General features: G+C 43.6%; 1 protein-coding gene across 1 annotated transcript in view; it reads right to left on the reverse strand.

The window, feature by feature from the left end:
• Window positions 1-27519, reverse strand: part of LOC311228135 (titin-like) — a gene marked incomplete at its 5' end in the record, with an annotated part of 258753 nt that overhangs the window by 209677 nt on the left and 21557 nt on the right. Inside the window, 35 exon segments of the mRNA XM_084314050.1 lie at window positions 47-328; window positions 408-686; window positions 804-1091; window positions 1189-1467; window positions 1605-1883; window positions 2110-2388; window positions 2471-2752; window positions 2852-3130; window positions 3242-3529; window positions 3621-3899; window positions 4002-4283; window positions 4372-4650; window positions 6112-6393; window positions 6664-7230; window positions 7880-8158; window positions 9024-12761; window positions 13535-14023; window positions 14320-14796; window positions 15842-16030; window positions 16221-16346; window positions 18492-18776; window positions 19129-19360; window positions 19713-19881; window positions 20409-20550; window positions 20701-20961; window positions 21215-21475; window positions 21934-22194; window positions 22337-22600; window positions 23126-23386; window positions 23540-23800; window positions 23889-24152; window positions 24399-24671; window positions 24978-25247; window positions 25357-25638; window positions 25762-27455. Coding sequence (XP_084170176.1) covers window positions 47-328; window positions 408-686; window positions 804-1091; window positions 1189-1467; window positions 1605-1883; window positions 2110-2388; window positions 2471-2752; window positions 2852-3130; window positions 3242-3529; window positions 3621-3899; window positions 4002-4283; window positions 4372-4650; window positions 6112-6393; window positions 6664-7230; window positions 7880-8158; window positions 9024-12761; window positions 13535-14023; window positions 14320-14796; window positions 15842-16030; window positions 16221-16346; window positions 18492-18776; window positions 19129-19360; window positions 19713-19881; window positions 20409-20550; window positions 20701-20961; window positions 21215-21475; window positions 21934-22194; window positions 22337-22600; window positions 23126-23386; window positions 23540-23800; window positions 23889-24152; window positions 24399-24671; window positions 24978-25247; window positions 25357-25638; window positions 25762-27455 — 14702 coding nt within the window.

The following is a 27519-nucleotide window of genomic DNA, read 5'->3' on the forward strand; positions in this document are numbered from 1 at the left end:
GAATAGGCCGTGAGTAGATATCTCAACAGTAGCAAAGCAAACCAACCTTTCACGGCTAGCTCCACAACGCAGCTCTCGCTGCCTGCCTTGTTACTGGCTTCACAGAAGTACTTCCCACTGTCACTGCTATTAGCAGCAGTTATTTCTAAGCTGGCGACGGAGTTAACGAACGACATGCTGCGCTCGACACTCTGACGGATCTCAATCCCGTCTCTGAACCAGCGTACAGACATCAGTGGTGTCCCAACAACCTTTGCCTCAAACACCTTCCTCTCCCCTACTTTTACTACTGATATTCCCTCTGGCTTTTCAAGGAAAACGGGGGGTTCTGGAAAAAAGATTTTAGTAAAAGGTTAACATCATTGAGAAGAACATTGACAAAAATGAAAGTAAAGTCAAATAATAACCTTGGACAAAGAGTGCTGCTTGGCAGGAGGTGAAGCCAACATCATTGTGTATCTCACAGACATAGTCTCCACAGTCCGAGGATTTGGCACAGAAGAGCTCTAGAGAACTAGAGGTGTTACTTTTGCTCACAAAGTAGTCAGAACCGGACATGATTTCCTTTTTGTCTTTAAACCATTTAATGGTCAACGGTAGAGTGCCGGAGACACGGACAATAAACAGGACCTTTGATCCAGGCAAAACATCCTTGGATTCCGGCTTTTGAAGAACACATGGTGGTTCTGTTGATAAAAGACATCTGTATGGTCATTGTCATCAATCGTGTGGTTATAACAAGGTTTATACTGTAAGTCCACCCCAGTATTAGAACATATTGAGAACATAAAATGAGCTCACACCTTTAACATACAAGACGCCACAGCACTGGTCACTGCCAGCTTTGTTTTTAGCTATGCAGGTATAGCTGCCATTGTCCATGTTGTCAAGAAGAGAGATTTCCAAAGATGCTACATTTTCAAAGAATGTGCATTTGTGCTTCTCGTCAGTTTGGATCTCTGTGTCATCTTTGTACCATTGTACAGTTAAAGGCAGGGACCCAGACACAAGACATTCCAAGTTGGCAAACGATCCTTTGATACCCTCCATTTGCTTCAATTTTCTTGTGAAAGATGGCGGGAATATTTGATCTAACAGAGAAATAAAGGTAGTGAGAATAATGTTCAGATGATAATATCTAATCTAATGAAATGATAAAAAGGTTCAGTGTTCCATATATGAACTAACCTAGAATAGTGAGTGTAGCCTCGCAAGAACTGTGTCCAACATCGTTTGAGACCTCAAAGGTGTATTCTCCACTATCAGTTTTCTCGGTTTTCTGAATCTTTAGTACAGATCTGGTGTCTGTGTTCTGTACTTTATATTTATGACCCAAGGTCAGCTCTGTGCCTCCCTTCAGCCATCTGGCCTTTAGGGGTTTGGTCCCTGAGAACCTGGCCTCCAGGGTAGCTGGATCCCTCAGAGTCACACCCATGGACTTTGCTTGTTCCAAGATATTTGCCGGTTCTGTGATGAACAAGTCATTTAGAAGTGAATAAGCCTCCATTGACTGTTTTTTAAATAGGTACAGGCAGCATCACGCTAAACACATACATCAATAGCCACTGATGTTTGATAAGAAATAACTAAATGATCCTACCGACCTTTGACTGTGAGCACCGCAAGACACTTCTGCCGGCCTGCTTCATTCTGCACCTGACACATGTATTTCCCACCATGTGAGATCTTAATGTTTCTCAGATTCAGCACAGCAGTTTGGTTTTCATAGGACATCTTAACGTGCTCGTCTTCTGTGAGCTCACGATCGTCTTTGATCCAGGAGACGGTCATGGGGACCGATCCAGACAACAAGCACTGCATCGAGACCTCAGAGTCAACTAGGCACGTCATATTCTCTAGTCTCTGAATGAAAGACGGTAGTTCTAGTGGGAGAACATCAAAGATTACACTGTAGTCTCTGGCTGGCTTCACATTGGCACACAATTATTAATTTGTACAGGCTAAAGCGGTCTACTTTTAAAATGTTTGTGTCTCAGATCTAATCTTGTCATGACAGTCATTAAAAGATTATAGTTCACATAGTCAAAAATCTGATATACCACTCCTGTGTAAAGAGAGCATGTGTAACAAACCTCAATCTCAACAAACCTTTTAGTGATATGTGGAAGTAACAGGATGTCTCCCCAACATCGTTGGCTACAGTAAATTGGTACTTTCCAGCATCTTCAGCATCACACTTGGAGATATGGAGAATAACAACGTCACTCTGAACGGTGATCTGATGCCTCCTATCATTCCTGATCTGTTTGTCATTCTGGTAGCAGCTAACTTCAAATGGACCAGAGCCTGAAACCGTTCCTTCAAGAACAACATTGGATCCTTTGACGAGTTCGGCAGAATCAAGAGGCCTCAGAAACACTGGAGGCTCTATAAAAAAAAGATAGTATTGTTATGTAAAGACAGTAATGGTCAGTGGAGGAGAATTTGCGGAACTGAAACCTGAACGAACCTTTGACCATCACCGTGCTGCTGCAGCGGTCGCTACCAGCCTCGTTGGAAGCCACACAGACATAATCTCCACTGTCCTCAACGGTACAGTTCACTACCTCCAGAGATGCTAAGAAGTCACTGAAAGACATTGTGTGCCTGTGGTCTGACCTGAGCTCAGAGCTCTTCTTAAGCCACGTGATACTAATAGGAGGGCTGCCCTGCACTTTACAAGACAGCTGCATAGCATGTCCACTTTTCACCAGCTGTGTAGGCTGGAGCTTCAGTGAAAATGCTGGTGGTCCTGTAAAATGAACGTTAATCGTTAGGTTAAAAGACAAGATGTCGAGAATAAAAACAGTACAGGTTAACATGACCAGTTCGGGGAAAAAAGAAACGGCACCTTTGACAAAGAGCACTGCAGTGCAGTCCACCTTCCCAGCGTCGTTGGATATTTGACATGTGTATTTAGCAGAGTCACTGGGCTTCACTGAGTGAAGCTCCAAAAGGCTTGAAGAGGCATCTTTCTTGATGAAACACGTGCCTCCGGTGTAAATTTCTGTTTCCTCTCTGAACCACTTAACAACCAGAGGAGCTGTGCCAGTGAAGGCTGTTTTAAAGGAAACCGTGGTTCCTGGTATAACATCTTGGTTGTCTGGTTTCATTGTGAAGACTGGGGGTTCTGGGGTGAGTTTGGAAGAAAAAGAGCATGAATGGGTTCAAAGAAATAATTAGTCAATCACTTCTGTTCATCTCAGGTGTAATTCCTTCACAAGAGAGTAACTGTTCTGACCTTTAACAGACAGAGTGCCACTGTTCTCCTTCTGCCCTGATTTGTTGGCAGCGCGACATGTATAAACTCCTCCGTCTGTTTTCTCCAGATTGGTTATCCTCAGAGAGGCTATGCTCTCAACAAAGGCAGTCTTGTATTTCCCGTTAGACTGTATTTGTTTATTGTCTTTGTACCAAGAAACAGTCATTGGCTGCGATCCAGACACTCTGCATTCCATTGTAACATCAGTGCCAAAATTCCCATCAACGTTCTTAAAAGCTCTTGTGAAGGATGGTGGAACTGGTCGATCTGCATAAAGAAATATAACCGCAATAAAGGCACAGTTGTGTATTTATTTATGTAGTCATTCAAATGTAAAGTATTATAAGCCGGAACAAACCTAAGACAGTGACAGAGCAGGTACACTGGTCTTTCCCCACTTTATTGGAAATCTCCATCCTGTACTCAGAGGTATCGACTCTTTCTGCCGTCAGAATCTTTAAGCTTGCAATGTTGTCCTTCAGAGAGATCTTATATTTACGACCACTCGTCATCTCCTTCCCATCTTTGAACCATTTCACTTTGAGTTCTGGGGTTCCAGCAAATGTGCACTCCAAAGTAGCTGAATCCCCTGCAGTCACACTGATGGACGCTGCAGGCTCTAAGATTCTAGCAGGTTCTAAAATACAATTGCATGGTTTTAATATTTGAATATGTTAATCAATATCAGTATGGCTAATAAAAACTTTCCATTTTTACATAGAAATAAAAGTGTTTTAACCTTGGACTGTTAGAATGGCTTCACACTTCTGCTGCCCGGCGTCGTTCTCGGCCAGGCAGGTGTATTTACCACCGTGGTTTATCCCGACCGAGGAGAATGACAGACTAGCAACGTGGTTCTCGGAAGCCATCTTAATGTTTGGATCATCATCTCTCAGTATTTCAGAGTCCTTCATCCATTTAACAGAGATGGGAGCAGAGCCTTTTATGGTAGTGTGCAGTTTGACTGCATTTCCCAGCACTGCTGTGGTGCTCTCAAGCCTCTTTGAGAATACCGGTGGCTCTGAAATAATCAATAATAGCAACGATGATGACAATATTTATGCTCCTGCTGTAACTCACAAGGTGTGTTTTTTTTTAACGTTACTAACCTTTCCTTTTAGCCATGGACTTTGAAGACACTGATCCAACCTCGTTTGAGACAACACAATGATATTCACCGATATCTGCACTTTCAAACGAGCGGATCTCCAAAGAGGCCATGGATCCCTGTGACACAATCCTGTATTTCTCATTGGCATTCAGGGCTTTTTTATCCTTCAGCCAATTCACCTCAAATGGTGCGGAGCCTGCAAGCTCACATTCAAATGTAGCTATGGATCCTCTCAACGCGTCCACTGTTTTTAACTCTGTTCTGAAAGAGGGCGGTTCTGAAGGAGAATAGAGTCGGGTCAAATTATGAGGTGTGAAATCTCATAGTGATGGCAATGCCCACATTATGATTCTGTGTCCATAATATCTAACTACCAACTCCACACAACACAATATATAACTACCAACTACCAACTCCACACAACATAATATCTAACTACCAACTCTACACAACATACTATCTAACTACCAACTCTACACAACATAATATCTAACTACCAACTCTACACAACATAATATCTAACAACCTACTCTACACACATTTGATTCTGTGTTCATAATATCTAATTACCAACTGTACACAACATAATATCTAACTGCCAAGTCTACACAACATAATGTCTAACTACCAACTATCTAATTACCAACTCTACACAACATAATATCTAACTACCAACTCTAACATAATATCTAACTACCAACTCTACACAACAACTGTACACAACATAATATCTAACTACCAACTCTACACAACATGATATCTAACTACCAACTGTACACAACATAATATCTAACTACCAACTCTACACAACATGATATCTAACTACCAACTGTACACAACATAATATCTAACTACCAACTCTACACAACATGATATCTAACTACCAACTCTACACAACATAATATCTAACTACCAACTCTAAACAACATAATATCTAACTACCAACTCTACACAACATGGTATCTAACTACCAACTCTACACAACATAATATCTAACTACTAACTATACACAACATAATATCTAACTACCAACTGTACACAACATGATATCTAACTACCAACTCTAAACAACATAATATTTAACTACCAACTCTACACAACATAATATCTAACTACCAACTCTAAACAACATAATATCTAACTACCAACTCTACACAACATGGTATCTAACTACCAACTATACACAACATAATATCTAACTACTAACTATACACAACATAATATCTAACTACCAACTGTACACAACATGATATCTAACTACCAACTCTACACAACATAATATCTAACTACCAACTCTAAACAACATAATATCTAACTACCAACTCTACACAACATAATATCTAACTACCAACTGTACACAACATAATATCTAACTACCAACTCTACACGACATGATATCTAACTACCAACTCTACACAACATAATATCTAACTACCAACTCTACACGACATGATATCTAACTACCAACTCTACACAACATAATATCTAACTACCAACTCTACACGACATGATATCTAACTACCAACTCTACACAACATAATATCTAACTACCAACTCTACACGACATGATATCTAACTACCAACTCTACACAACATAATATCTAACTACCAACTCTACACAACATAATATCTAACTACCAACTCTACACGACATGATATCTAACTACTAACTCTACACAACATAATATCTAACTACCAACTCTACACGACATGATATCTAACTACTAACTCCACACACCTTTAACAGTGACTTTGGTGCTGCAGCTTTCACAGCCCGCCTCATTCAGAACCTCACAGGTATAGTTTCCACCATCACCCTTTAGGACATTTTGCATCTCCAGTGTCGCAAGACCGTCCTTAAGACTTAAATGGTGTCTGTCTCCGGCGCACAGCTCTCTGTCGTTTAAGAACCAAGTGACATGAAGCTCCGGAGATCCTTTGACCGTGCACTGCAGCCGCGCTGTGCTGCCCTGTTTCCAAACTGTCGTGGGTTCCAGTCTCTTCACGAAGGCCGGTGATTCTGGAGAGTTTCATCATTACAAAAAGATCCAACGTCATGTCAAGAAGCCATTTTAATTTAAAACAGCAGCCAGCATTGAAAAAGAGGACATGAGACGTAAATAAAAAGCGGTTGAGGAAGCGGTTGAAGCTGAAGTGTGCAGCGCTGCACCTCCTCTATCATCTAGTTTTCTTCTCTACTCACATTCAATAAATGAGGTTAATTTTCAGTACTGTAGATTTGCAAGAGCTTCAAATACTACAGTATTCGTGAAAATTACCAACGACTTACCTTGCACCTTCACTGAAGCGGAACAAGATTCTCTCCCAGCCTCATTGGCAGCTGTACAGACATAGTTCCCACAGTCCTTCAGTGTGGTCTTTGGGATATCAAGAGTAATCATCTTATCCTCAAAAGAGAGTTTACAGTCCGGTGACTGGTGGACCTTTCTGCCGTCCCTGGTCCAGGTGACCGTCACCCCAGTGTCCTCGTCCACCTCACACTCCAGGTGTAGAGCGGCCCTCACCACGGCAGACACAGACTCAAGGGGCTTTACAAAGCTGGGCTTGTTGATAACCATCATCTCCGTGCTGCACACAGCCGTTCCACCTTCATTGGAAGCCTTACATAAATAAAGCCCCTTGTCGGTCGGCTCAAGTTTGACTACCTCAAGAGTGTGCTTGTTCTTTTCAGAAGAGGTGTGGTAGTGTGTGGGCCGGCTTGGTAAGGCCTGGTTGTCTTTGTACCAGACGACAGTCAGCGGAGCTGATCCTGTTAGCACACACTGTATCATAGCCTTCTGTCCAATATACACAATCTGGGGTTCAGGCTTAGTTACAAAGACTGGAGGGAATAGTTCTATGAGGTTTAAAATAAAAATAGGAAGAAAAAAAGATGTTAATAGTAAAGTCATTATAATCTATATTTAAGATTATAAGTAACTATACTTATAACTTAGTTAAAAGACCCGATAACCAACCAAGAAGCCAAGCGACAATAACGCACCTCACTTACATATCAGGAACTACCATCAATTAACAATTGCAAGATTGCTGAGTATTTGGTAAACATCTGTGTTTACCCTTCTGTGTTTACCCTTCAACAAACCAAAGAGCAACTCAAGATCCATTTGTAGTCTGTGTTTGTATGTATGTGTGTTTGTGTGTTTGTGTGTGTGTGTGTGTGTGTGTGTGTGTGTGTGTGTGTGTGTGTGTGTGTGTGTGTGTGTGTGTGTGTGTGTGTGTGTGTGTGTGTGTGTGTGTGTGTGTGTGTGTGTGTGTGTGTGTGTGTGTGTGTGTGTCTGTGTGTGTGTGTGTGTGTCTGTGTGTGTGTCTGTGTGTGTGTCTGTGTTATCATTAATTGTGTTATTATGCATGTGAATATGACTGTGTGTAAAACATAGAAAGCTTTGTGCAACAAGGAGGTCCATCACAGATCGGACCCCCTTGTTCGAATCCGAGCAAAAGCACTTAACCAGCGAGAGACATTAGACGTGCATCGCTCTTACCGTTCACTCTGAGAGTCGCTGAGCAGCTGTCGCCACCATGCTGGTTGCCGGCCTGGCAGGTGTATTCAGCGTTATCCTCCTTGCCGGGGCTCAGAATCTCCAGAGAGGACGTGTGGACGCGGCTGATAATCCTGCATTTATCACTCTCTTTCATCAGGTTTCCATCCTTCAACCACTTGAAGGCCACATTGGGCGCCTCGTTGATCTCACATTCGAACTTGCAGTCGTGGCCGACGTTGATTTCCACCGGAGCGATTTTGCGCTTGAACACAGGCTTCTCTGTTTAGGGAGAGAAAATGAAGAAACCAAATTAATACCGTTGGGACAGTTTTCTATTGTTAAGTGGTTAACAGGTGAGATGATGAACCTAGGATTTGAAGGTGACAGAAGTTATCCATGAGTGACTTGATCGGAGGAGGAGGAGGAGGAGGAGGAGAGAGATGGTACTGGGTTTTGGTTGAAACCGTGAGGATGAACAGTGACTGTGGAGGATAGAGATGGTATTAGATATGGTCAGATGAACAGTGACTGTGATCGGAGGAGAGAGATGGTATTAGGTTTGGTTGAAGCCGTGTAGATGAACAGTGAGACTGTGATAAGAAAGAAAGCATGCAGATAGGAAAAGAGTATACAAGAAGCTATCAACATGCACACTCTCTAAAAGAGTTTTAAAATGTCTTTGGACATATAAGAAAAGAGTGTCAACACTGACTCTAATGAGATGGACTCAACACTGATGGATTGGGAGTGAACAGTGATGGAGGAAGGGAGTGAGGTGGGTGATCCCTGGAGGGACATGGATGTGGGGATGTGGGAGTGATATTCGTGGAGATCCCGTTGTTAAGGATGAATATTTGGGAAAGTTAATATTTCCCAGCTGCCTCGTGGAAAACTCATATCTCCAGAAAAGTAAATGTTTCAGATTGTTAGTCATATTTTTGGAAGTTATACCATGGGTTTTGAAAGGACTCTAGGCTCATTTAACCTCTTTAAAATGACCAGAGAAACCTTTAATTAAAAAATGTAAAAATAAAAAAGAGGGGAAAAAGAGGCAAATACCAAAATTGGAGTAATGAGATTTTCACACGACAGAGGTCAATATTTTATAATAATTAATATATCAAAATATTCCCCATTCTCCAACCTCTTGGGACTACAGTGAGTCTTGAAGATGTTGCGGTCTTGCCGGCTTCATTCTCAGCCTCACAGACATATTCTCCTCGATGCTTCTCCTTCACAACCTTGTTGATTACTAGTGTGTATGTGTCGTGCTCTTTGGAACACGTGAACTCTTTGCCAGATTTCACCAATTTTCCTTTGAAAAGCCAGTTTACCTTAGTGCCATGCTTTATGGTTGTACTAAAAACAGCCAAACCACCATCTTCAGTGCAAACGTCCTCCAGTGACTCCACAACGACAGGAATATCTACCCGGCTATCTGACGTTTCACTAATCATGATGGCCTCAGACAGATACTCCTCCCTTGTCTCTTTATGGATGGATATATCTACATGTTGTTGGACAGGGACTTGGCCCACAGGCAAGTTGGCGGTTATGTCCGCGGCACCAGCATCTCTCCCCTCTGACCTGACGGTCACTGACCTGACCTCATGCCTGCTGACCTGCTTCGATTCGTGGATCTCGGACCGACTCTGAACCGTGGCGCTCTGGAAAGAAGCTCTGGCCTCGGTCTTAACAGCGGCGGATTGAGACGTAGTGGGAGGGAAGCCCACTGCGGTCTCTGCTACCGTCACTGTGTCGACCACAGACGACAGCACCTGTTTGGAGCGGGCAGAGGTGACCTGCAGTCTCTCAGGTTTGTCTAGCTGCATGGTGCCTGGCTGTTCTGAAGCAAGAACATGCTGCTCTTGATAAACTATAGAATGAAGAGCTGCCTGCAGTTCAGTCCTGAGGTCAGCCGTCTGAGGGTATTCACCCTCAAAGCCTACTGTGATTTCTATGGGGGCGCCTGTTGTTGTGATAAGGTATGTAAACATTGCCCGTTTGGGCTCTCTCTGAACCTTCACTTCCTGTACTTCCACAGCCTCTAGCTTGCCGACTACATCAGCCAGTAAGAGTGGCTGGTCACGGGCCACGGCAGACTGCAGAGCATCTCTCAGCTGACGTCTGATATTCACACTCTGAGGTTTGGGAATCTGAATAACAAAGGTGAGCTCCTTGGGAAGAGTTTGTCCGCCTTGAGACTCGTGAACAAACAGAACGCCCTTAGGCTGAGTCTGAACGGTGACAATAGAGCTCTCTGATTGGTGTAAGTGACTGGACTGCTCTCCGGTCATCACTCGTCTCTCCTCCAGTAACACTGACTGTCTGACTGACTGGCCCTCCTGAATCTGAACGGCAAAGTCCTGCTCTGCTGCCTCTAAGACGATGCAGCTCTCTGTGGCAACTGCTTTTTCTTCAATGTAAATAGGCCTTCGAGGGATCTTGGGCTCAATTTTCACCTGAGGCTTGACTTTCTCGTCAGCTTTCAGGCTAGAAGTGTGGCCCTCCTGCAGGGTTTGAATGTCTGTCACATTCAGAGAGTGCATTATGTTCCAGCGATCTTCCTTCTGGATCAGGGCACGCTGCTGTTTTACATCACTGGTGAGTGGGGTCTCCTTTGGCAACTGCATGGGCTGGGAAGAGACCTGGAGGATGTTCTGAGGTCTGGGCTCTGTTCTAAGCTGTGACTGAACTCCTGTGACTGACACGTCAAGCTCTTTGTGATAATCTGCTGTAAACTGCCTCCTCTCCTCCAAGGTGGCTGCATGCTTCCTGGCCTTCTCCTGCTTCAGTGCTGCCACCTGCTGGTCTGGTTTAGTAATTGTAAGTATGTCTTCCTTGGACAATGCTGATACAGGATGGACTGACTGAAGATACAGTGTTGGCGGTGCCTCTTTCTTTGGCTGAATGGACATGGAGCTGGTCTTTGCTGAAAACTCGGAAATTCCCTCACAAACTACAGCTCTCTGTTCGTCCTGAGTGACTGAATGTGACAAAGTAGGACTTTTCCTTGCTTCTGCATTATCTGGTGAAGGCTTTTCACTGGTGAACCTACCCTCAGACTGCAGGATATCCTGATCACTGATGACCTGGAGATGCATGACGCGCTCTCCCTCTGTCTGATACTCCAGAGACATGGCGGATTCTATACCAGGAATCTGTCCTGAGTGCTCGGCCTGGAGCATGTACTTTTCTTCAGCGCTCATGGCAGATTTATAGACTGTGTCTTTGCATGGGACTAAACTCTCCTGAGCTGGTCTGTGTATCACAAACGTCTGTTCTTTCGATAATCTCACTTTAGTCTCACTGACTGGTGCTACAACTGGCTTAGGCTGCTGCTTTTCTATCAGTGGTTTAGTAGGTGGTTCTAAGGCTATCAGGGCCTCAGTGTGTCTCTCTGTCACAGGCAACTGACCCGTAAACTGGGCTGAGTAGAGAATCTTAACTCCCTCAGTGACCCTGAAACTCTTCTCCTCCTCTGGCCTCTGGGTAACAACAGATGTCTCTTTGAGGATTGGTAGAGTCGATTCTACTTGGAGACTGCTGACAACCTGTCTGGGTTCAGTGGAGGTCTTGACCTGTTGTGGTTTCCTGTCAGTTAAGGCATCTGGCCTCACCATGGTGAGAGGCAGGACTTCCTCTGCTGTGACTGACATGAGCTTGGACCGTTGCTCTTTAGCACACTCTAGTTCCACCACCTCTGGGCTCAACATACGCTCAGAGTGTTCCATTATCTTCTGGCTTTCCTGGACTGAAGATGTAAAAGCTGCCATGTGAAGCTGTTTAACAGGAAGGGTTGAAACATGAGGTGGATGGGTGGGGGCCAACGACACCCTCTCCTCTACCTCGTGAGAGTGCAGCACTGCAGCCTGGTGGGTGAGTCTCTCTTTATGAACGGTGGCAGCAGAGATATCTAGCTCTCTAAGGGTGCCCACCTGCTCACTGGGAATGATCTGTCTATCCTCTGTGCCGATGGTGTAAACCATCTGATCGGATCTGTCCTGCCCTGGAAGGGTGACCTGGTACAAACGGGACACTGTGGCCTGTTTAGTCATTGATATTTTATAGCCTTCAGTTTTCTGAACTAAAGATTTCTGAACTTCAGATCCAGAGAGGAGTTCCTTTAACACAACCAGATCAGCACTACAAGACGCCTCCCCGTACTGATTAGCAGCCCTACATGTGTAGACACCAGCATCCTCCTGTTTGATGCTCTTCATGTTGATGAAACCAGAACCATCCTGGATGTTTACAATGGTACAGACGGTGCTGGGCTGGAGGTGGACACTGCCTTTCAGCCACTGGACATCTGGAAGAGGTTTCCCTGTCGCAACGTACCTGAAGAACATGTGTCCTCCCTCTAAACACTTTACGGACTCTATTGTTTTAGTGAATTCAGGCGGCCTGCCGATCGGTTCAACCTTGATCGCAATCACTTTTTCCTTCTTTGGATCTTTGACATGAACATTGAGGTGTGATTTGCAGGTCGACTGGCCAAACCTGTTGCTTACAGTGCAAGAGTACTCTCCTTCAAACTCCTTCTGTACCTTGTTAATAATCAGACTGTATTCATCTTTCTCATGGACACATGTATAAACAGAGGACACGGTTACACTATGTCCATTGTGGAACCACTGAACAGTGGGCTTAGGGAAGCCAGACACTGTGACGGTAAATCTAGCCGTCTCCCCATTAGTCACTGTTGCTGGAGAGAGCTGCGTGAGGAAAACTGGCTTTTCTTTCTTCCTCTCTAAAGAGGTAGAGTAGCGTTTGGACTCTGGCTTGAGTTCAAGAGTTTTGGATTTGTCTGGTAACTTAAGGCCGGTGTAGTAAGACTCCTGGGTTTCGTCTTCAACTGTGATGGTGGAGCTAGAGAAAGCTGGGTAGAATAGTGACAATTTATCAAGTCACATGTAGTGATTCTATCACCTGCATCGAAAACAAAAAAGCTGATATGTCTACAAATCAGTTAAAATGGATTGTCATACTTTTTAACCTTAACATTATCTAAAAGATAAGAACAAAATAACCCAAATTCCAAAGAAAATCTTACCAGGGGAATCTGAACACAGTCAAAACAACAAAGCACAATTTACATCAAAACACTGTAATCATGCTACTCCCGGAGATTCCGAAGATGCAGCAACATCCTGTGCGAAAATAAAGCGAGGACAAAAATGCTCCTGATAAATTGTGACATGGGAATAATATGAACACAGATATTTACCTTTCGTTTCCTGCTTGCCTCGAGTCTCCTGCACTTCAGTCACTGTAAAGATACAAGCACATCTAGTTTAATGACAACGTCCCTGAACAGCATATACCATCTATATGGTGCAAGACTGTTAGGGCTGGACAGACCGTGCATCCATATTGTCATAAGTGTATTTTTACGACACTGACATTCTGGCATGCTTCGATTTGGTCATTCAGTTTAACAGTGGTTGGTCTTTGCTCAGTGGTATGAGTGACCCTCTCTCTCTCTTAAAGCACGACATCAGTGACCTGCTCTAAACACATTGGTTAAACCTCGGAGGTGTCTCTCTGCTGGGTGTGGCCCTGGCCAGTGTGGGGTGGAAGCAGTGTGAATAGTGGATTGTCGTGAGAGGAAGGGCCAAGCTAGCGGAAGGACCAAAGCATGCAGATGCCAACCTTTCATCCCCTTGCTGCTCTCAGCATCCCAGGCTGAGTTGGCATTATTGCCAGTGTAAGTGGCCCCGTGGCCTGGCCCCACATTCTGAACACTTAGACGGCACAGAGGACCGTGGCGTTTCAGAGAGTAAGAAGAATCCTCCACATTCAACCGGTTGTGGAGCCGAATAACAAAGTGAGTCTGCAACCCCTTCATAACGCAATACAGGGATATGCTGTCTCTGTGTTTGACAAGCAGCTCTGGGGGCAGCTTGATCAGGAACTCGGGCTGTTGGCCTCGGCCGTGTTCATCGTGAGGCAGGAAGTCAGGGAAATAAAGATGGCTGACGACGTTGAAGGGTCTCTGGGAAGACGGATGTGATGGTCCCAGTTTCTCTAGAGACTCCGGTTTGTCAGCAGTATCGCTAGAGGACTCCCTGTCTGCCTGCCACACTCTACGCACAGAATCGGTAGGTATGAGGTTTTCTGCTTTGAGATTCACTTCTTTGGCTGGGTGAGAATAAAGTTAGGGAGATTGATTAGGGATCAGTTGAGAGGGAATAAGGCTTTAGACACGACTCAAGGGGTTAGTAGGATGGGAGGATGGTGTTAGCTTGGTGAAACTGGCCAAACCAAGGAGGAACTGCAAACCATCTACAAAAGAATAAGTGTTATGCTATAACAGGTTACCGTCTACAGGACATATTAAAGGTGTAGAGGGAAGGGAGGAAGCAGGAAGAGCGGATGAACAGGTGGAATGACCAGTGGCTGGAGAGACGGATTGAAAAAAATAAAACAATAACCACCTTCCACAGTGAGCTGGGCGGAGGTGCTGTTCAGGCCGTGTATATTGGTGGCGGTGCAGCGATAAACCCCCTGGTCTCCCACACCGACACCCTGGATGACCAGGGACAACAGGCATCCACTCTGACAGCTCCTCACCCTCTCCATGTCTGCCAGGTTCTGGCCATTATGGTCCCACTCTACCCCGGTGAAGGGCTGCCCATCAAATGAGCAGCTGAACTCTGCCACCTCGCCACTTTCCACCTGGACATCACTCATCTCCAGCAGCAGTTTGGGGACTGCTGGGATCCTCACGTCCTCTGAGCTTTTCAGCTGAATCTCGACGTTCCTCCAAGAGGACGACGTAGTTGCGGACATAGAGGAACTCTCAGAGACGGTCTCTGTAAACTCAACACCGTGGGGCGACAGGAAGCCCGTTCTCTTACTTAGCATTGTCACCCCGGACAAACTCTGCCTAGCTACGGCACGCATGTTTTCATCTGCGCAATAAGAAAGAGTATAATAACAATAGGAATTAGGTCAACACATCAATGGTGACTGGCTTCTTCAGGTTACTTTGTGTGACAGTTTGCCAGAGCAAAGTTGGATGGAGCTTTGGGAGGCAGGATCAGTCAGTTAGGGGAGGTGATAAAGGCTGGTTTCCAGTTTAATTTCATGCAGTCAAACTTGTCTGGATTATTTCCATTATGCTCAAGTGTGCAGAGAAACTGGAAACTACATTCCCGAGGTTCCTACTGTAGGATTTAACCCTCTGAAATAAAGAGTTATTCCTCTGAAATAATGAAGTTCCTAGTAAAAAAAAATTAAAACTATCATCCAGGTTTAAGAATAGAAGACATGAAGCCATACATAACACATTATCATCTGTGATTTATAGTGAGTCTGGGAGTGCAAAGAGAACATGAGAGCGGGGGTGGCTCTGGGATGCGTCATGTAACTGTTGAGCCTTCCCATGGTGTCGTGGGCCTAACTTGACAAAACACCAGTGAAGGGAGGTGCCCACCCTGGTGACTGCCTATCTATCTACACGTTGAGTTGTGGTGGCCATTATGGGACATGTGGTAGGGTATGTAGCATCGGCATTGTCAAGACCTGAAGTTCACATCAAAGCGGCGCGTGTCTGTTGAAGTTGCCAAAGCTGTTTGGGGGCTGTTATGCATGAAACCTTGCAACTTCTCAACTATGTAGCTTTCTATTGGCTTATTAAAGTTGGTTTCTGGCCAATAGATGCTTCCTTGAGACTGGACAAGCTGTGATGAGGCACACCACTGAGATTATAATGCAACATTCTCTCTTAGCCCTGGTCCTGCAAAGAGGAATCCTGATTATGGAAAACAGTTTAACATGGCTGACACACTTGCCTGTATGTGTGACGTTAAGAGCAATGCTTTCTGTTGCATAGAAAGTATCAGTTAGACCGCTGAAGCCCATGCAGGGAGTAAGGCCCACAACGCTGAATATGAACAATCAAATCCTCTCGTCTGTAAAGCCCAGCGATTCTTACCACTTCAACACGAAACTCACCATCAAGCCTCAAAGTTGCAGCGCATGACACGCTTCCTCCCCAGTTTTTGGCAACACAAGAGTATTCCCCCTCCAAATCGGGGCGAACGCTACAGACCTCCAGCTGGCAGGTGTCACCATAGTGAGACATCTTGTACATATCTGACTGTCTGATCTCTCTGCCGTCACGGTACCAGGAGACCTTTAGATCTGGAGACAAAGAGGGATCGTTCATCACTAGAGGATAATCTTTTATTATTATCGATAAATGATTACAATTATTAATACTTTATTATACGATTCCTTCACAAAACAACACAATTTCCTGTGCAGACGGTGTGGCGCTAACAGCAAACTGTTTTCAAAACAATAAAATGAATCAAACGGGATTGACAGCTACCTTCGCCAGAGACACTGCACTCGAAGTTGGCAGCCTCTCCCTCGCTGACCAGCTGGTCATGGACGGGGGAGATAAGTACGGGGCGAGAGACAGATGCTCCGGCTTCAGAAGAACCAGCCTCAGATACTGTGAAGGAAAAACACAAGAGGCAAGAAATCAGTTATAATCAGACCTGGATGAAATACCGCTTTAGTAAAAATATGGAGCGCTTGATTAAATTGACATTGAAGCCTAAACTTGATAGTGATGTTTCTAGGGCTGACCTTCGAAGCTTTTTTTGGCAATCGACGCTTCGGGACCGAGCTTCGATTTTAATTCGAGGCTCCAAAAAAATATTGATTTTTTTCTTTATATATATTTTTATTTAATTTTTATTTTTTTATCTTATGTTGTGGGACTTGTACAGCACTTTGGTAAACTTTGTTGTTTTTAAATGTGCTCTATAAATAAAGTGGATTGGATTAATGAATTAAGTAGCCCCTTTCGTGACTGTGACGCAGCCAACAAGGTTTCACTCGGCTGTGTGATTTAATTCAAGGTGGATCGCTGTTGTCGTTTGAACAACTTCAGATTTCATGGGAACTACCAATCCCCCAAATCAAGAATGTTTAAGATGAATGAAGTAAGATTTTGATTATTTGAAATATGGCCTGTGTAGACTAAACTATGCACAGAATTATGTCAGTCTACAAGGTCCGGATTCTACATGGTCCGGCAATGTAGACCTTGTAGACTCCACTACAGACCAATTATCAGTGAATGTTCATGCATTTTTACGAAGGGCTACTTCCACAAAAAAACAAAGAACTCACCAAAACATCTCAGTAGCACCTTATCTAAATGTTCTATTTCATATATGGAGATTCATATTTATTTATGTATTGCATGCATTTCTACATTTTAGTTCCTATTTTGTTTATTCATCCCAGTATCTTTCTTTCTTATGTGTGGAATTCTACAAGGCATGTAGGTGTATATGTGTTTGAGGATGATGAGGCACTAGTGATGATATAATTTGGGCAGTGCTGAGCTGGGTTACTTTCCTCCAGTGTATTTGTCCCCCGGCCCCACCCAATGGCCCCATGCGCGCGCACACACACACACACACACACACACACACACACACACACACAAATAGAAGTAAAAAAAAATTGAAAAACAAATAGAATTTTTTTTTCTGATTTATTTTTATTTTTATTTTTTTATCTTCGATTTTTTTTTTTATGTTCGAAGCTTGTGCCATCGAACGAAGCTTCGAAGTATTTAAGACAGCCCTAGATGTTTTTATGACAAACCTATCCCTATGAAGTCATTCATCATGCTAGGTCCACAAGATCTACCCAGAGAGGGGACTGTACTGTGGCGTTTAGGTCCACCAGTGTAACCATGGCCTCAGTCAGTCCTGTTTTGCAGTCAGAGACACTCAGTTTTGGAACATCCTACCAACTGAAATAAGACACTGTGCTACCTACCACACCTTTACAAAAAGACTCAAGGCCTGGTTATTAACTATCAAACATGTGATCACTTTTAATCAGTTCATTGTGTATTTTGTTATTGCTTTTACTATTATGTTGGATTGTGTTGTAAATACTGTGTTTTACTTTTAATGCTTCTGTTCTAGGTGTATGGTCGGTCTTATAACATCTTGCCAATGTTGCGAATTAGCCAGCTGGCTAAAACTGATAAATTTACAGAAATGTACTGTCCTTTTTTTAAATAAACTCAAACTGAATTCAAATCGAACTTATTTTTGTTGTACTGTACTTGTGCTGTATAATGACAATGCATTTGAATCTAATCTAATTTACACTGTAGCTTTGTCATATATTCTCCATACCATTGACTTGTTATACTGTATACTGCAATGAACATTACTGCTCCTTTGCACTCTGGTTAGATGCCAACATTATTTCATTGTAGTCTGTACTTGTAGTTGAGCAACGACAATACATTTAAAATTGTTATATTATGTATACAATTTAATCGTTGTTTATGTATTATTTATTATATTTCTACTCTCTATTGTTTGTGGTGCTGTCCCTGTGCAATGTATGGCATGTCCTGTTGTCGTATTGTGTACCTTTTGCAAGTTAGTTAGTTAATATAGGGTTAGGGTAACTGGCACTAGGGTAAAAGACACATTCTAGTACATTCATTGTATTTAGCAAATAAAGTATACACAAGAGCTGTAATTGTGTCAATGTATATGAACTTGAATAGAAACCAATGTAATTTCTTATTTTTATACGTATACATTTATCGACATACCTTCCACATTGAGAGAAGCTGAGCTGGTTGCCTCCCCGAAGTCATTCTTGACCTCACAGTTGTAGATGGCGGCGTCCTCTGGGAAGACTTCGATCAGGAGCAGCGTGTGCTCGTTTCCTTCGTGCAGGAACTTGCACTTGAAGCCGGCGGACAGAGCCTGGGAGTTCTTGTACCAGAACACCTGTGGCTGTGGCACGCCAGACACCTGCACTGAGAAACGGGCTGGTTTGCCAGCCTCCACAGAAAGGGGCTGCATGTCCCGGATGATCTGAGGGGGCTCTGGGACTGGAGAGGAGAGGAAACAAACAAAACAGAACACAAAAAGTTATTTTCAGCTCCATCTTAAATTAATTGGTGGTAAAAGGACATCCATGACTTGTGCCCTCAGCTTCGAATAGTAATGGATCATGAAATCTTACTGATTTACACCAGATATTCACTGAAAAGTAGAGTTGATCAAAGCACATAGAGAGGAAATACAGACCTAGCACCTAATAATGACATGAAAATCAGTGATATAACATTTTTATAAATCAACATTATGAGTTTGAGTTTGATCTTGAAGGCTGGACGATCAAACGTCTGGCAGTATTTCCTTGTGACATTTCCATTTTGTGATTGGAGAAGTGCCACTTACTTCTCACGTGAAGGTGCATGGTGCTCTTGTTCTTGCCAGCTAAGAAGGTATATTCTCCAGCATCACTCCTGAAGGTCTCAGAGATGATCAGGCGATGGAGCTTCTTGATGGTCACATAGTTCAACCTCTTCTCAGTTGAGAACTGGATCTCCACTCCATTCCTGAGCCAGCGGCCCTCAACATCATCCTCATTCAACTCAAACTCAAAGTTGGCTCTTTGTTTCTCAACAACCTAGAGATGAAATATATGAAATATTTATATTTATTAGAGATTCACCAATAGCATTTCATTTTGAGCGCTTGTCAATACAGAATACCGATTTAAGCACTCTTATTGACAATGATAGTAATGTTTTAAACGATTTTATTACATTTTGAAAACATTCAAAGCATTCATCTGGTTATATTGCATCATCCCCCCCATCACATTTTGTTACAGTATTACTATTAATAAACATCATAACAGTATTACCAAATAACATTGTGTGATCAGTTCTTGGTATCTGTGAGCTTCAACAATACTAAGTATGTATATGTATGTATGATTCAACTAGTATCAGCTGAGCACTCAAGCTAGTACTCACAGTGATGTCCCTTTCAGCGGGCTCAGAGATCTTAACGTCACGTCCTTCCACGGTCAGCCGAGCCTTGGACATGCTGGCTCCGGCCACCACAGTATACTCTCCAACATCTGACAGGCGAGCTGAGTGGATTATTAGACGGTGAATAAACTTCTCAGAGGAGTCTTTGTATCTGCAAAGAGAAGGAGAGAGAGAGAGCGAGAGAGAGAGAGAAATAGAGAGAGAGAGAGAGAGAGAGAGAGAGAGAGAGAGAGAGAGAGACAACAGAGAGGACAATTAAGACATTTCTCCCTGCATTTTGTTTTAACTATTATCTTTCTTTTTCCCATGGCACGCAGGAATGCCACTGCAGGAATGCCACTAATGCTTGGCAAATTGGGATCACTGACTCGCTCACTCGCGATCTATTAGGGATGTTTTGTCGGACGCATGGGTCGTGGGTATGTGTGGTTTTGTTCATTTTATTTTTTCATCCTTTTTAATTAATTTGTATGGGGACAACGCACAGTGCGCAAATAGTATTGAACCACATATTGTCATAAGCTAACTATTTTCTATAGTGCCTGAATGGGTGCCATTAACACTTCAAATGCATTACATTGACACTTTAAGACATTATATTGACACCTTGAGACATTATATTGACATACAATCAGTTTCCAATACTATATCTCAAATGTAAAGATGCAGGACAAATACCTGTCGGACATTTCCAGCTCTTGTCCATCTTTCATCCAGATAACATGAACATTTGCCTCAGAAATTTCACATTCAAAGGTGGCCCTCTTCTTCTCTGTGATCTTGAGATCTTTCAAATCCTTGGAGAATGCAACCACACGAGCTGCGGCACAAAAAGACATATGTAAAGTTCTTTAATAACACACAGTGGACATGCAGCATACTTGCCATTTATTCATGTATCATTATAATTGTTTTCATAAGGTTATTATATGGTCATTATTTTTCTTTTGTAACTAAAAAGACCACTTACCTTCAACATAAAGCTTGGCTGATGTTTTGACAGAGCCAGCCATGAAGGTGTACTCTCCTGTGTCACCAAAGTGCACATTGCGAATGCTCAGCGTGTGAGTCAGCTGTTTGCAGCGAGCCTGGCATCTGTCTGTGGAGCGAATCTCCACTCCGTTCTTCAGCCACTTGTAGGTGATGCTCTCATAGTTCACGTTCACCTCAAAAGTAATGGTGTCTTTCTCCTTGGCGTTCAGATCCGCCAGCATTGTGGTGATTACAATGGCTGGTTAAAAACAATGAAATGTTAGTTAAACAACCATTTAAATCTAATTTGTTATTATCTTATGTTATATATACTTTACTAGATGGAAGAGAACAAGAGTCACTGTTGTGAGCCGCATACAAACCATCATACTGTAGATACCTGCCTAAAGGCATGGAGCATCATACTGCTCCATGCCTAAAATGTTTACTTCAGTTTTTGTTTGGAGACTAAATCAATTATAGTATTACACAGATAAGAGATATAAACTCACGGTTAACAGTCAGAGTTGCAGAGACTTTGTCGTTTCCACAGACAAATGTGTACTCTGCAGCATCATCTCTACTAGTGTTTATGATCTTCATCTGGTGAAGTTTGCCCTGGACCACGATCCTGAACTTCTCACTCATCTCAATCTCCACACCGTTCTTCATCCAGGAGGACGGGACGTTGAAGTGAGAAACTTCACACTCGAAAGAGGCTTCATGGGACTCTGAGACTGCAACGTTCTTCATGGGTTTGGTGACACGCAGAGCTGAATAAAACAAAACAATAAAACATAATAAATATTTGCTTCTGAATTATATTACTTTTATCTATACATTTTAAGTTTAGATTAATTAGGGAAACCTTGTGAGTCAGCTCCAAAAACAGTGGGGTAGAACGCTGTGGACTGAACTCTTTGAGGTGTTCATTTTTCTACTAGATGAATTGCAGATATGTTTGCTTGCCCACCGGTAGGATAAGAAATGTATGTACAAAATAATAAGTTGATTTTGAAGGACTACATGAAATGTTGAGGAGACTGACAAGGTTGCCGTCTGTTTCCACTTGTGTTTAGTTGTACTTGTTTAAGAGCCTATCTATAAGAATCTAAGAATAAATTATAATGCAGTGAAGTCAGAGGTGTGAGAGAAACTGGTGTGGATGGTAAGGGCTGGGGGATTATGTGAATGTGTACAGTTGGAATTAAACTGTCAAGAAAACACTTACACTCCACAGTGAGTCTAGCACTGCAATGCATGTGTCCCACCATGGCTGTGTATTCTCCTTCCTTGCTGTTTTCCACATCGTGGACGACAAGCTTGTGGTTCTTCTTCTCAAAGAATATCTTGTAGTGGTCATTTTGCTTCAGCTCCTTGTTTTTAAACATCCACTTGACAGGGATGTCATCCTCAGACAGGCTCAGCTCAAATGTAGCAGTAGCGCCCAGCAGTGAGGTCACATCCTTTGGCTTCTTCACAATCTTGATTGCTGTGGGGGGAGGGGATTATAAATGATCAATTCAAGCTTTCTGACAAATACCCATATGTGTCCATTTAGATTATTGATGACCAGCCCATATACTTGACATTGTACTGTGATTTCAAATGATGTGGGTAAAATACCAACTTACTCTCAACATTCAGTCTGGCGTTTGCAGACAGTTTCCCCAGTTTGAACGAATATACTGACTCATCCTGTCCAACGCAGTTGTTTATCTTCAAGGTGTGGACGGTTCCCACAATAGTGATCTCATATTTGTCACTGGGACGGATCTCCACACCGTTCTTGATCCACTGTGATCCCCTCACATTCTCGTGGGTCAGCTCCAGACCGAACACAGCCTCCTGTGTCTCGACTACATTCAAGTTCTTCAGGGTCTTCTTGACTTTCACAGCTATAGAATAAAACATCAAAGGTTAATGCAAGGTTCACACATATTTCCCATTTCAAAATGCTATACTTTTCGTTATACTCTGCCCTTCATTTCTTGACTGGAGTTGAAGACTTGAAGACTGAAATATTACTATAAGAGTCACCTTTGTGGGATTATTTCAAGTGATACATTTGATTACAAGAGTTGGAGATGTGACCTTACATCAACTTCATATCTACTAGTTTTTCATTAAAAAAATCAGGAATTCATCAGTATTAACTTGAAGCAGGGGGGATTCAGCTGAATGAATCAGCATTAACTTGAAGCAGGGGGGATTCAGCTGAATGAATCAGCATTAACTTGAAGCAGGGGGGATTCAACTGAATGAATCAGCATTAACTTTAAGCAGGGGGGATTCAGCAGAATAAATCTGCATTAAGGTGAAGCAGGGGGGATTCAGCGGAATAAATCTGCATTAATAAATCTGCATTAAGGTGAAGCAGGGGTGTAACAGACTATCTGGCAGCTCAGATCACTAGTACTTACCCTCAACCCTGAGTTGGGCAGATGTCTTGGATGTGGCCACCTGGTAGGTGTACTCCCCCATGTCTGAAGCCTTGGTGATGATGATGACCAGGCGTCTAACCACTCCTTTCACCTCACTCATGATGTTGTCGTTGAACTCAACATCCTTTCCATCCTTCAGCCACTTGCCCTCTGCGGTGGGGTTGGCTACTTCACACTCCAGCTCAGCGGTCTGGGAGTCGGCCACGATCATGTCATGTAGGGGCTTCGTGATAGCTCCACCTGGTGATGCAAAAATAGTTAGGTTATTCCCCCTGAATATAGATATGATCGAAATGTCTATAGTTCATCTAGTTTTGATAATCCTTGAACTATCAATATTGAATTAGATTATTGTTAAATATTAAAGTGAGAACAAGGAAACAGTTAGCATACCTGATACAGTGAGCGTGGCACTGCACATCTTCTCACCAGCAGAGAACGTGTATTCTCCCTCCACATCCTTCATGGCATTCAAGACAATCAAGGTGTGTCGCTTGCCCTTGGACTCCATCTTGTACTTAAGACCAGATTTGATCTGCTGTCTCTTGAAGATCCAGAAAGCATCAATGCCAGGATGAGAAACCTCCACTTCAAAAGTGACATGCTCAGACTCTGCGCACACCATGTCCTTCATTGGTGTTGTGATTTGTACAGCTGTGCGGGAAAGAAGAGTTTAGGTTGCAAGCGATTCATTAATAATAAGACGTGCATTGATTCATTGACTGAAAGCAGAATAACTTACTCTGAATGGTAAGTTTGCAGCTGGTGTCGGTCTTGCCAACCACCAGTTTGTAGTGTCCCTCGTCAGAGGCGAAGGTCCTGTTGAACACCAGACGCTGCTTGGCTCCTTTCGCCACCAGCTTGGTTCTCTCACTGGCCACCAGAAGCTTGTCATTGTGGTACCATTTCACTGAGCTGATATCCTGAGCTGAGATCTTAGTCTCCAGGACAGCCTTGGTTCCCTCAACGGCAGTCATATCCTTCAGCGGAATCAAGATGCCAATAGCTGAAACACAAGATCCAACATAAACTCAGTAACCTGGTCAAGGGTTGAGGACACTTCGACACAGGAACCTTCTGGTTACCAGACGAGCACTCTACCTTGACCTCCTGTCACCCCACCACACTGACTATTTGTTCTAATGGTATCCAAACAATCAGAAGCATTATCAACAGACTTTGTTTGTAACAACTGCCTTGGTTCATGCTTCATGACTAAAGCATATATTTAAAATTATGTCATGTGTCTTACTCTGAATGACCAGCTTGGCGGTGGTTGTGATCTCCTGATCAGGGACCACAAAGGAGTACATTCCAAAGTCATCCTTGATGGTGTCCTCAATCAGGAGTTTGTGGATCTGTTTGTCAATAACCATGTGGACACGGCCTGAGGCAGTGATGGGCTTTCCGTTCTTCATCCAGGATCCCTCAACGTTCTCCTGGGAGAACTTCACCTCCATGTTGGCAATGTCTCCCTCACAGACGGTCAGGTCGGTCAGTGGCTGCATCAGGGTGACGGGGCGCACTGAGAAGTAGAACACAGAAAGCTTCAAAACATGATTTCACTCCTTTCAGAATAAACGTTACTTTTTCCTCTTCTGGAACTAAAATCATTTTGAAGAAAGAAATTAGACTGGCAAAATGGGATCTTGCTCCATGGAACCTCCGGGTAATTGGTTCATGTGGCCAAATTTGAGAATGTAAGGGAAGTCTTCAAAAATAATAATAACAGTGCATTACATTTATATAGCGTTTTTCACAAGGACTCTTTAGCAGCAAACAAATAAATAAATACAAATAAATAAATAAAACAACGGGTCAAATAACTTACCCTTCATCTTAAGAGAGGCGCTCGTCTTCAAGTCGCCCACTTTGAAGGAGTATTTGCCCTGGTCCTCTTTTTTCACATCCTTCACAGACAGAGAGTGTCTTCCGCGGCGGGAGACCGTGACGTACTTGGCGCTGGGGGAGGAGAGCTCCTTCTCTCCAAAGTACCAGATTCCATCAGAGTCCTCGCGAGACACGACACACTCAAACTCTCCAGAGTAGGTCTCTGGCACCTCAGTGCTCTCCAGCTGCTTGATGATCTCCAGTGGTGCACCTGTTGGCAAGTTCCATTAGAAACACCTTCCTCAAAACACACGATTCAAGCTCTCTGACAAAGTCAACACATGTGCATTTGTTTTTTGTTTTTTTTAAACTATACCTACCTTCAACAATAAGCTTGGCGGTGGTCCTGACAGAGTTATCATCGATAACCACACAGCTGTACTCGTCCTCATCCTTCATACCGATGATCAGCACAGATAGGAAGTGAACCTGTCTGTCAGAGTGCATCCTGTATTTGTCTCCAGTGAAGATATCCATGTTGTTCTTCATCCATTTGACCTTAATGAAAGGCTCGTTGGTCTCACACTCAAAAGTAGCCATGGTGTCCTTCTCCTTGGCTTCGGTGTCTTCCAGTTTCTGAGTGAAGTTGATAACTTGCTTTCCTACAGAGATGAATGGGGGAAACAGTTTTGTAAATTTGACGTATATTATACTGATTTACACTATGAAGAAATGTGTAATGTTATATGATTATGATGCAACTTTAAATGCTTAATTCATTTTACCTTGCACCAACAGGAACGCATGGCTTGAAGTCTCGCCAGCAACATTAATGGCTTTGACCATGATGCTAGCAGAATCTTCAGCTCTCACATCTTTGATCACCAACTCCCATACATGGTCCTCAGGCGAGTACCAGTAGATGCGGTCTGTTTTCTCCAGCTGAACGCCGTTCTTGAACCACTGGCACTCAGGTTCTGGTCGGCCCACTACTCTGACTCGGAACTTAACCTCGTCATGCTGGGATACTGTCTGGCTGGTAATGCGTTCCACGATCTTGGGAGCCTCCATGCTGGCAGAGAGCTTGAGCCTCTCTGGTTTCAAAGGCGTAGCTGTGAGTTTGCGACGCTCTGCCTCCTTTCTATCAGCCTCCTCCTTCTGCTTCTTACGGTGAAGCAGTTCCTCCTTTGTCTTCTTCAGCAAATCCTCATAAGACTCGTCCTTCTTGCGAGACTTGAGCTCCACAGCAGCGACAGACTCATAGTAGCCTTCCTCTGTCCTGCGTTTGAACTTGGTCTTTAGCTCCTCAGTATGCTCTGTAGATTTCTCATGGACGTTTCTCTGGGTCTTCTTCAGTTTAACCACATGTTTCAGCTGACTGTCATCGGTAGGCTGCTCACCCTTTACAACGTCAAACGATGTCTTTCCAGGCTCATGGCGAGCCTCAGGGGCTTTAGCCTCTGGAGCATGGCGGAGAACAGCCCTGAGGTCCTCTCTCTCTCTGATCTCCAGCTTCACCACATATTCAGTTGTGCCCAGGTTGCTGTCTGCTACCACCTTGACCTCTCCTGCATCATATGACTTGATATCTACAATCTCTAGGTAGTAAATACCATCATAGCGAAGTCTGTATCTCTTGCTCTTGCGAATAAGTTGTCCATTGATGTACCAGTTAACCTTGGGTGTTGGATAACCAGTCACTCTGCAACGGAATCTTGCAATGTCACCTTCCAGCACTGTGACTGGTTCAGGCAGCAGGACAATCTCTGGCTTCATCTTATCAGTTTCCTCCTCGGCACTGACTCCATAGATTCCGCCCTCATGAGCCATGCGCTCCATCTCATCAATTCGGTGTGCTCCCTTCATGCCCTCGGGCATCTGTGTTTCCTCAACAAGGCCCTTCTCGTCTTTAACAATTAGGGTTGCTGAAGTCTGGTCAACTCCAAAGTTGTTAGTAGATCTGCAGGTGATGACACCACTGTCTCTAGCATAGGCCACCTCATAGTCAAGACTGCAGTAGCCAAATTCACTGACCATGCGCAACCTGTTAGCAGCTGCCAGGGGTTTGCCATCATGCAACCACTCAACGACCATAGTGGGGTCACCAATAGGGGTCAGTCTGCATTCAAAGTGAACTGGACCAAAACGCTTCATTCTGACAGAGGTCAGCTTCTTCTTGAAGGATGGTTTCTGTTGCTTCTCTTTGTCATAAAGGTCTCCCTCCTCCCATTGATCCTGACCATAGCGAAGATGCAGAGGTTCCACCGCTGGAGGTGCAATGTCCTTGGCCTTGTAGGTTCCTTTGGGAATGACAAGCTTCCTCTCTGGTGCAGGCTCAACAAAGTCCTCCTCAACATTGACTCTGCAGCGAGTGGTATCTCTTCCAGCCTTGTTGATGGCTGTAGCTGTGTACCAGGCACTGTCAGAGCCAACTGTGTTGGGGATCTGGAACTTGGCCTCTCCTTTGGTTCCCTCAACCCTGAAATTGTACATAAATGATTTGTCAACCATGAGAAGAATACTTCTGCACACTTGAATACAAG

The sequence above is a fragment of the Notolepis coatsorum genome, assembly GCF_963971535.1.
Source record: "Notolepis coatsorum genome assembly, chromosome: 5".
Classification (NCBI taxonomy): domain Eukaryota; kingdom Metazoa; phylum Chordata; class Actinopteri; order Aulopiformes; family Paralepididae; genus Notolepis; species Notolepis coatsorum.